Here is an 11,715-nt window from a genome sequence, read left to right as displayed (position 1 = left end):
GGTCATGTGGTTTGATGAGACCAAAATAGAGCCTTTTGGTTTAAACTCCACTCGCCGTGTTTGGAGGAAGAAGAAGGATGAGTACAACCTCAAGAACACCATCCCAACTGTGAAGCATGGAGGTGGAAACAGCATTATTTGGGGATGCTTTTCTGCAAAGGGGACAGGACGACTGCACCGTATTGAGGGGAGGATGGATGGGGCCATGTATCGTGAGATCTTGGTCAACAACCTCCTTCGCTCAACAAGAGCATTGAAGATGGGGCCTGGCTGGGTCTTCCAGCATGACAACGACTCGAAACACACAGCCAGGGCAACTAAGGAGTGGCTCCGTAAGAAGCATCTCAAGGTCCTGGAGTGGCCTAGCCAGTCTCCAGACCTGAACCCAATATAAAATCTTTGGAGGGAACTGAAAGTCTGTGTTGCCCAGCGACAGCCCCGAAACCTGAAGGAGCTGGAGAAGATCTGTATGGAGGAGTGGGCCAAAATCCCTGCTGCAGTCTCTGCAAACCTGGTTAAGAACGACAGGAAACGTCTGATCTCTGTAATTGCAAACAAAGGTTTCTGTACCAAATATTAAGTTCTGTTTTTCTGATGTATCAAATACTTATTTCATGCAATAAAATGCAAATTAATTATTTAAATATCATACAATGTGATTTTCAAGATTTTTATTTTAGATTCCATCTTTCACAGTTGAAGTGTACCTATGATAAAAATTACAGACCTCTACGTGCTTTCTAAGTGGGAAAACCTGCAAAATCGGCAGTGTATCAAATACTTGTTCTCCCCACTGTATGTGTATATATATATATATATATATATATATATATATATATATATATATATATATATATATATATATGTATATATGTATGTATGTATATATATATATGTATGTATATATGTATATATGTATGTATGTATATATATATGTATGTATATATATATATGTATATATATGTATGTATATATATGTATGTATGTATATATGTATATATATATGTATATATGTATATATATATATATATATATATATATGTATGTATGTATATATATATATATGTATGTATATATATATATATGTATGTATATATATATATATATATGTATATATATATATATATATATATATATATATATATATATATATATGTATATATATGTATGTATATATATATATATATATGTATATATATATATATATATATGTATGTATATATATATATATATGTATGTATGTATATATATATATATATATATATGTATGTATATATATATATATGTATGTATATATATATATATATATATATATGTATATATATATGTATGTATGTATGTATGTATATATATATATATATATGTATGTATGTATGTATGTATATATGTATGTATATGTATATATATATGTATGTATATATATATATATATATATATATATATATATATATATATTATATATATATTGTTGTGGTTACCAAATTCGCAAACCACCATTCAGGTCCCTTAGGTGAGGTATCTCGGTAAGTACATGTGTAGTTAGGCCCAAACCCGTTGTCTAGTGGGAATACATGTCATTTATGCGTGCTGCGACTCTTCAGGATAGCCGTTTTTCTTTTGCTATCTTTATTTTGGACCAACCGCCATTGTTACCACCACCAACCACCGCTTCACCACAACCGCCACGACCTTCACGTCACACCTCGCAACCGTCGCATCGCCACCGTTCTTGCGCCGCCTGTGGGTACCGGTGTTGGACTCGTGCAGGGCGCGCGCCGAACAGCGTGTACAAAATCACGGATTTTGTGCTTCAAAAACGGATCAAAAACGACACACGCCCACTTTTTGCCGTCCAATCGGTGAGCGAGGGGCGAATTGGCCCCGCCCCCAGGGCGATCGATATATGTAAATTTATGGATCAAAAAGCCTTCACGCCCACTTTTTCTCGGGCCAATGGGGAGCGAGGTGAAAGGTCGAAGGGAGGGGGTCAAAGATGAGAGGGCGAAGCTACGGGGCTGATAAAAGGACCGTGTTCGTCAGTCCAGTAGAGTCCAGAGGCGGAGAGTAGGAGAGTAGGAGAGTCGGAAACAGAAACAGAGAGTCAAGACTTCGCGGGCGGTGGAGTTGGCAAGAAGGAGCTGGTCGTCGTGTGCGTTGGAGTCGGAACGGAGGGGACGGAGCTGTGGAAAGGCGGCGACACCAGACGAGGGGGTGCTCGCGTCGGGAGCTGCACCCCAGGGAGGCCGACAGCGCGACCTGGCCGAGGTGGAGACGCTCGTCGCGGGATAATAAAAATCCTCTATACCCCGAGCATCAGCAACCCCCTCCTGTTTCCCCCCGCGCTGAGATAGTGCGACCAAGGGGGCCCCTTTCCCACCCCCTACCAGACACCGTCCGCGAGGCCCGCGGAGTTGAGGGGCCATCGCCGCTCCGCATCTCATCACCAGACGGGTAGGCCGACCCGATCTCGGCCTCAGGCCCGCCTCATCCTTGAGGGTATTCTTTTCCTTGGTTTTGGGTATGTGTTGTCGGCGCCGTCTGTGAAGTAAAATTGTATAAGTGTTGCCGTGTGCTCGGTAGTCGGTATTAGCTCTGCATTGTGTTTTCGCTTTTACATTTGCTTTTTGTGTAAATTGCATTGTGTCTTTTCTGTGTGCTTTTGGTGGAATTGAATATGTGTGCTTCCCGTGTATCGCGAATAAATGTGCTTTGTGTTGAACTGTTTCCCGCTTCGCTTCGTCTTTTCCTCTATTGAATCCCCATCTTGCTTCACGTAAAGGGTTGGTAGTGGGCTGAATACGCCCGATAATTAATCGAACCGTCGAGGTCGACGATAACACCGCTCGGTTATTCTGATAGTTCGGAACGGGTCGCTTAAGTGGCCCGTGTCCGAAGTCGACCTGCGGCGAGGTGCGATCGCCCGGTCTACCCTCCGCGTGGGTACTTAGGTAGGTCGAATTCGGCGAGCAACCCTATCCCACGCGGGGGCTGATTGGCTCGATCGCGGTGAGACCGAAAGGTCCACCCGTGACTGGTTCCCGGCGTTAGTCCGAGAGGGTCACGACTGGATTGTCCGTCCGGTGGGCGACGTGCCGCGATTCGAGTTACGTGGCCGTCAGCACGCCGGCGGGCGCGAATCCGCAACAATATATATATATATATATATATATATATATATATATATATATATATATATATATATATATATATATATATATATATATATACACACATACACACACATATATACATGCACACACATATACACACATATACACACACATACACACATACACACATATACACACACATATACACAACCACACTATACACACATACACACATACACACATACACATAAACACACACACACACACACACACACACACACACACACACACACACACACACACACACAACCACACTATACACACATATACACACACACACACACACACACATACACACATACACACATACACACACACAGACACACACACACACATACACACAACCACACTATACACACACACACACACACACACACACACACACACACACACACACACACACACACACACACACACACACACACACACACACAGACACACACACACACACACACACAACCACACTATACACACATATACACACACACAGACACAGACACACATACACACATACACACATACACACATACACACATACACACACACACACACGCACACTAGGTGGTTGGAGACCCTTCCTGTGCCTTGTCCAAGTTATCTTGAAGCGAGTCTGTTTGATCCTGGTTGTAAACTGGACCCATAATTTTTTTGTCCTCAGAAAAAATGTACAACACAAAGTTATTGATCAATTCTCGTAGATCGTTCATAAAGATAAACGAATTGCATTATTATCCCGCCCCCCCGGAGGGAGGGAGCGGGATATTGTAACCGTCCGGTTTGTTTGTCTGTTTGTTTGTCTGTCTGTCTGTTAGCAACTTTACGGCAAAACGGCTTTAGCAAATACTATCAAATTTAATCCACAGGTGGGGAATGAACCTTGGACGACCCCATTAACTTTTGGGTCCAATTGGATCAAACGTCAAGGTTAAGGTCACGAAAAGATCAAAATCGTTTTTCGCTCATAACTTCGTCAAAAATGGTTTAATTGACTTCAAAGTAAGACTAAAATATTCCTTATTCTATTCCTTATAATGAACATTCAGGTTAAGGATGTATCAAATTTAAATTTGATCCCCAAAATAACTTTATACCTTAAATGGGCGGGATTTGTTGTGCCTGGCACCACTTGTTGTTTCTGTTTTTTCTTCCGTTCTCTTTATCTCTTGATGTGTTTTTTTTGTTTTGTTTGTTTGTTCAGTAATTACTCGTTGACATCATCTGGAGCAATCAAAATTTCAACGGAGGAAGCACACGCATCTGGAGTGGTGTATGATCTTGATCGGTAGTTCATGGACTAGTTGATTGCCGTACGTTTTACCAAAAAGTTATTAAATAAAGTGGGTTTGCAAAATGTGTTTAATTCAAACGTCAGGCCGATTGTGTAAAATGAGAGGCCGCCCCATGAGGAAATATCCCTCGACCTATAAATAATACAACAACAACAACAACAACAACAACAACAACAACAACAACAACCACCACCACTTGGGGGGATCTCCACGAGTATTCGGAAATGACGTCAGGGAATTTTTCCGCATTCATTCCGTATTTTGTATGTGGGTTGCTGCGATCTTGGCCTGAGTATCCCAGCCATCATCTTGCTAGAATAACGGACCATGAACGGTAAGAATTCCGAGGTGTCGGCCATCGACAAGGTTGTGCTTGATTTCCGGGTGTGTTGGGATTGCCATATGAGTGTGGCTCCTGTTGTGTGCGTGGTTTATAAAAACAGCTCGTATTCCCCAAATGCATTTCAACTAGGTAAACGTGCACTAACACAGGCTTTTTTTTTGTTGTTCTCTTATTCAGAGTTCTTCACCGAGTTTTGATGAAGCTTCAAAATGGAACGCAAGTTGGGCATTCTGAGTCGCACTGCAGTTGGACAAGGTTTTGAGCTTTGTTGCCTTTTTTTGGGCTTTTTTGTGTAACAGAGATTCTGCCGGTTCCTGGCCCGGTCATTCAGTGCAGGCCGTGGGATTTGGACGTTGTATGCCCTGAGAAGCTCAATAGTGGAAAAGCATTGCGTGGTGATTACTGATGTCGGGTGTAAGTGGAGGATCCTTGAGCAGTATCCACCCCCTGCAGTGCGGTTTCACAATGTGATCCGTTTTTAAGTCGAATTCCTGCTCACAATGAGACCGGAAAGCCTTACACACCGTGTCTGCAAGCACCTGATTGCAAGGATGTACTGTAGTTGTATGAGGGACATTCTGCAGAAAGTTTGGTGAAAACTCCACTGAAGGATGTCCTGTACTGTAGTTGGATTTTCCAGATCGTCTTGCTTGGGGAATGGAGTGAAAACTTGTAGGATATTGAGACAGAGAAGTTGTGAAATTGGTTGGCTTATTTATTTATTTATTTATTTATTTATTTATTTATTTATTTATTTATTTATTTATTTATTTATTTATTCATTCATTCATTCATTCATTCATTCGTAAGTAGCCTGTTGCTGTTTGGCTGCATCATTTTCTGGGGGCGCAGCTGTTCCGCTGATGTAGTGCCTCCTTTTTAACAGTAAGCTGCTACTCATTTTGCCACCCTCGGAAAGATGACGGGATGAGTCAACCCACCTGGTGTTAATTCAACGGACGACAGAGGCTTGAATTCGAGACCTTAAGATGTTAAGCCAGCCACCTGAACCGGAAAGCCAATACCAGGCTATTAATTGGCTGATGGTGCGTTAAAGGGTGAAACCTCGAGATGTTCGTGATTGGTGTGTATTGGAAATTGGAGTGGGTCTCAATTGTCACATTTTCAGCTGGCTCGGCAAGTCTGGGAAATCGTTGGCTGCATCATTGGCTCGACTGATTCTTCTCCTGCTGATGATGTCTCTACTCCTTATCTCTTTCTTTTTAATCTTAAATTTATGATTGTACAGTATTATTGATTTTCTGATATTTATAACTTTAGTTTATATATTCACACAAATACAGATTGATTTTTTTCATGAAAACTTGGATTCTCACCTTTTTGAAGGTTGTAATGATAATTTGGTGCGTTAACTACAAAACAATGATAAGCTGACACGGAAGATGCAGAAGGAATAGGAACATACGTTTTGTCTTTTGCACTTGTCTGTTCTTTTATTTATTTGTTTATTTATTTATTTATTTTAATCCTCTTCCTTTATTTTATTTTTTTTATTTTTTTTTCTTCTCTAAAAGCAGTTGATGGCAAATCATAAAGGATGACATCTTCATCAGAGCCATTTACCCTGGGAGTAGGGAATTGAGGATTATAAAGTTTTAAGAAAAAATAATGGACAAGGTGGTCAAAGAAGGGAAGAGAGTTTGGGGAGAGAGCCAGAGCAAGCATGGGCAATGGTGGATGGTGAGGTTGAGAGTTCAAATTATAAATTTTTATTTTTAGCAGTGCTCTATATGTCGTTATAATTTGTAACAAAAATCTGTTTCATATCAAGCTCAAGAGTGGTGCCTGATTTATGTTTTTCTCTCTTTCATTTTTGTTTGCATTCTATATATACATTTTAGAATGTATGGTGGTTTTTGTCGAGCAACCACAACCGAGAGGAATGCGCTTCCGATACCCGTGTGAGGGACATTCTGCAGGAAGTTTGTTTGGTGAAAACTCAACTGAAGCAAACCGTACATATCCAACCTTACAGGTACTCTTTAACTCTCTCACTCACAAACACTCACTGTCACTCTTACTCTCGCATTCATCTGTGATGACATTGTAAAACTAGAATGGCACTCAGTAGAGCACGTACCTCCGCCAGGCTGAACAGTTTACGTTTTGTATCTCACTGATTCGCCGGATCTGGATCTGGATCTGAACCAAAAACTAATCAGCAGGGGGTATTTTTTTTTGTGTATACATTGTCGGGGCTCGTATGGGAGCGAACACAAAATGCACAGCAAGGGGGGTGGGAGAGGGAAGGACAAAACAGTGGGGAACGGAGACATTAGGAGTGGAAGGGAGAGGGATGGGGGTGGGGAACACGGGGTATACAAGATGGACACTAAAGGAACTTTCAGGAAGGAAAGCAGGGAATTTGAAGGAGGTGGGTGTTCATTCCCAAATCATCCACTAAGTTTTGTCCGAATCCGTTCCTAACTTTTTTGAGATATCATAATATATATTATAGTTTTTGGTCGTGTCTCTCAATGGTCACTTAAAAAACTAGAACGGGCACTCATAGAGCGCATACCTTCGCCGCCACTACGTTTTTTGATCTTGGTATGAGTGTGGGGAACTGGTTTCATATGAATGGTCTTATGACACAAACTACATATCTATAATGTCATGACCCCCCCCCGACTTTCGGGGGCTACGGACTAAACAACAATCAACTCACATCGTTTTGGCGAGTCTTCACTCGCAAGCTCAGTGAATACAACGTTTCAACAAGAGAAGGTAATCTCGTTTGATGCTGGTTTCATGCAAATCGAATAAGAATTGACTGAGTTTTGCCGAAAACCGCATATTTTTCAAGGGCGTGACCCCCCCCCCGACATTTTACCCCAACCGGTGACATGTGTTATGACGTCATTGTGTCACAAGATTGGGCATTTAATTCTGAACATTTTGGTGCTGGGTTCATGTAAAGCGGACAAGAATTGACCGCGTTGTGACAAAAACCGCATATTTTTCAAGGTCGTGACCCCCTGACATTTGACCCCTAACCGGTAACAAGAGTATGGGCATCATTGTATCATGTTGCATATCACAAGATGAGGCGTTGAATTCTGAACATTTTGGCGTTAGTTGCATGCAAATTGAATAAAAATTGACCGTGTTATCGTAAAAAGATGATTTTGACCTTTTCGTGACCTTGACCTTGACCTTTGACCCGAACGATCCCAAAATCTAATCGAATGCATCCTGGCTAATAACCAATTATCCCACCAAATTTCATGCAATTCGGTTTAATACTTTTTGAGTTATACGAATCACAAGATTACAAATAAATAAATAAATACACGCCGACCAAAACATAACCTTTCGCAGAATGCGAAGGTATTAAAATATTTGGATCTTCACCAAAATGTAATGAATTTGTTATTGTCACAAACCCAACATGCCCACCAAATTCCGTCAGAATCTGTCCAACTTTTTAAAATATCCTGCTCACAGATGGGCAAACAGCCAAACGGGTGAAAACATTAACTCTGTCCACCTTCAGTGGCGGAGGTAATGAGTTGGCATGTCATGTTTCTTTTTTGTAACAAATAATGAACATGTAAGGCTGTAGTGTCATCCTGCCACGCTTGACAGGTTCTTGTATTTATTCAAATTTTTTTCAAAACAGAATATCTTGGGTCATGGAAGAGTGGGTAGCACTGACAGTGGGGCATTGGGGCTACAGTTGGACAAAACAAGCAATGAAAATAACAAGTAGTAGAGAGAGAGAGGAGAAAACACAATAAGCTGCAAGTAATCAAATAAAGTTAATTATGGTTCATGGAAGTAGAAATTATAGGAAGGAATAGGAGATGACGTGAGATTGTAGTGCCCTGCTTGCTTCAAGCCCTGGAAGGAAGAGTGTCATTGAATTGCTTCCTGAAAGTAGTTCCACATATGGGGGAGGGGGGCAAAATATTTGGGAGTTGAGAGTTTAACCAGGAGTTGGTTACTTCAAGGAATGTGCATGTCCTTCAGTGTGGGAGGGCTGATGGAACAGAGGGAGCGAGACCAGAGCAGAGGTTGTAAATAACTGGCTACTGAACTATCTGCAATGTGAAAGCAACAGAACTTCCATTTTGACCTCATCACAGTCAGATTATTTATGACCTCCGCTACCGAAGGTGAAGGAGGTTATGTTTTCAACCCTTTCTGTCTTTGTTTGTTTGTCTGTGTACAGGATATCTCAAAAAGTTTTGGACGGATCCGGATGAAATTTTGTAGACGGGTTGGGTGTGTGACAAGGATGAACTGATTAGATTCTGGTGAAGATGCGGATCCGGATCCGATAACTTTTTTGAGTGATTATTCACCATTGAGATATAGGGCCAAAAATGATACATAAGACGATATCTCAAAAACTTGTGGACTTATTCGGATGAAATTTAGTGGATATGTTGGGTGTTTGACACAGAAGAATCGATTCAATTTTGGTGAAGATCCAGATCTGATAAAAAAATTTTGTTCAGTGATTCTTCACCATTGAGAAATAGTGCAAAACCGATTTCTGGCATGATATCTCAAAAAGTTGTTTCACAGATTCAGACAAAACTTGGTGGACAGGTTGGGTGTGTGGCAAGGCTGAATTGATTTGATTTTGGTGAATATCCGAATCTGGATACGAGAATTATTTAAAATTTTTAAGTGATTCTTCACCATTGTGAGATAGGGTCAAAACAATGTAGTACTGTGTAGCATGATATCTCAAAAATGTATTGGGCCCGACATGTTCTCGTGGATCAGGCATTACATGGTGTAGGTATGTGCTCTACCGAGCACCTTTCGAGTTTATTTTTGTTTTTATAAACAGTTGAGGCTCATATTAGAGTTAACAAACACAACATATAACAAGGGGAGCAGGAGATGAGAGGGGGGAGGGGGGAGGGGAGAGGGAAGCACAAAACACAAAACAGTGGGGAACAGAGACATTAGATCTGTGGGAGGGAGAGGGATGGAGTGGGGTACATGAGATAAACAAGATGGACATTACAGGGACTTTCAGGAAGGAAAGCAGTGAATTTGAAGGAGGTGGGTTTGAGGTGGATTAATGGGGGGTAGAAAAGATCATGGTTTTGCATTGGGGGGGGGTGGATATGATATGGTGGTGAACAGCTGTTTTGAAGACCTGGAAGGAAGATTGGGATTGAAGAGAGTGTGAGAGTTTCTTGCAAAGGTGGGGATAATGAGGAATGAAAGGATGAAGGTGAGCAGTGATTCTTCATTTTGGTAGTTTTACCAGAAGGGGTTTCTGGCAGACCTTGAGCGCCCTGCTGAAATATGGGCTGGACATATAACAGATCGAGCTGGGGGAGTTCAGCCAGAGAATTGACTGCAGAGACAGAAAGATCATTGACCTGCCTGCGGTGATATTGTGAGAGATCCTTACACTCAGCTTCATCGCAGGAGATTCCAATGATCTTAAATGCTTTGGTTTCCACAGCAAGAAGCCAAGAAAGGTGAGAGGCGGGAGCACCAGCCCAGAGGGGAGAGCAGTACTCCATCAGGCTGCGGATGAAAGCTTGGCTTTCATCAGTAGGCGGCTAGCTTTAGATGCCAGCTTTGCTATATGGTCAACCCAGGAGAAGCTGTAGCTGATGTTGAGGCCGAGAAGTTCAAAAGATGGATCCTTTTCCAGTGGCCATCCATGGAAATAGGCTAGTATGCTTGACAATCCTTCCTGAGTGACCTTGTGAGACTTTTCCAGGATTGAAAGACTCTCCATTTATCAGATCGGCATTGAATGAATTCCAGATCAGCAGTGATGCAACTGCCATCTGCCTATTAGTTGGGTTGGACTCGTGTATGACCCAATGTGGAGCCATCTGTATAAAGGAAGAGGGGGTTTTCCACAGCAATGGAGAGGATGAGGTTTTGCACAGCATCTATGCAGATGAGGAAAAAGACTTGACCAGCCTCCACTGTGAGAGGGGAGGAGAAGATTCCATTGATGGCAACACATTGAGTGAGTGGAAGAAGTCAGAACTCCAGGAATGAAGACCTTCTATACCACAAGCAGAGAGTTGGCAAGCAAAGCAGGACGTCGGACTGTCAAATATCCAGGGAAGCGATCCTCGCCCTCAGTTTGAGATTTGGTACTTCTACTTAACTGCATGACACAGGTGTTTTCTCAACTTTTACTTTATACCATGCTGAATATTTGCTCATCCCCAAAATAGAATGTAACGCACAGTAGAGAGTATGCATGCATTTCATTTGTCATGAGGATTATCACTTTGACGGGTTCTGATAAATCGTTGGTTCTATTTTCATTTTAAAATGGAGTGAGGCGTTTTGAATACTATTCATTATAAATTCGTGAAAATCCCGCTTGATTTATTCCACCGTGACCAAGTGTAATTGAGGAATTTATACATCAACACTGGGAATGGGCAAATAAACATTAATTATTATTCTTATTTAATGGCTACTACTACCCACCTTTCTTGTGGGGTCGGCTGGGGTAAGCTTGGCCCGAGTCTTCACAAACCGCCTGGCCAGGCCTGATGTTCAACCTCATTAGTGCAGGAATTTGGAACTTGGCCATGGTGCTGGTGATAGCTTGCATACTCTTCTTGAAGGACACCGCGGAATCTTTAACGTCCACGAATGAATGCCAGAAGACAGGACGTCCGTTTAATGTCCATACGAGGGATGGCACACACATTGATGAATCACCCTGCCTGTGAAATACTGGACTGACAGTTTATAGCTGGGTCGGGAATTGAACCCAGGCGAGACCGCTTGGAGGCATGTGTACGTACCTCTCGGTCTCTTCTCAGCCCCAAATCTGTAATATAAAAGGAGCTCGGTCTTGGTGTGCCTGTATCTCTCTGTCCCTGCCTGCCTGCCTCAGCCCCATAGGCCATCCTCTCAGCCCCAAATCTGTAATATAAAAGGA

General features: G+C 41.9%; 1 protein-coding gene across 2 annotated transcripts in view; it reads left to right on the top strand.

Annotated features, from left to right (window-relative positions):
• The first annotated feature begins 4,636 nt into the window (after positions 1-4,636).
• The window catches only part of LOC147014344 (proto-oncogene c-Rel-like), a 57,808-nt gene continuing 50,729 nt past the window's right edge, over positions 4,637-11,715 (top strand). For both annotated transcript variants that reach the window (XM_085852255.1, XM_085852254.1), the window contains exons 1-3: positions 4,637-4,793; positions 4,980-5,057; positions 6,665-6,798. In XM_085852255.1, the coding sequence (XP_085708381.1) occupies positions 5,012-5,057; positions 6,665-6,798 (180 nt within the window). In that variant the 5' untranslated portion in view covers positions 4,637-4,793; positions 4,980-5,011. The remainder of the gene's footprint in view (positions 4,794-4,979; positions 5,058-6,664; positions 6,799-11,715) is intronic.

The sequence above is a fragment of the Eptatretus burgeri genome, chromosome 13 (genome assembly GCF_056783735.1).
Source record: "Eptatretus burgeri isolate ZD-2024b chromosome 13, Ebu_testis_v1, whole genome shotgun sequence".
Taxonomy (NCBI): Eukaryota; Metazoa; Chordata; class Myxini; order Myxiniformes; family Myxinidae; genus Eptatretus; species Eptatretus burgeri.
This window is presented reverse-complemented; position numbering and strand designations above follow the sequence as displayed.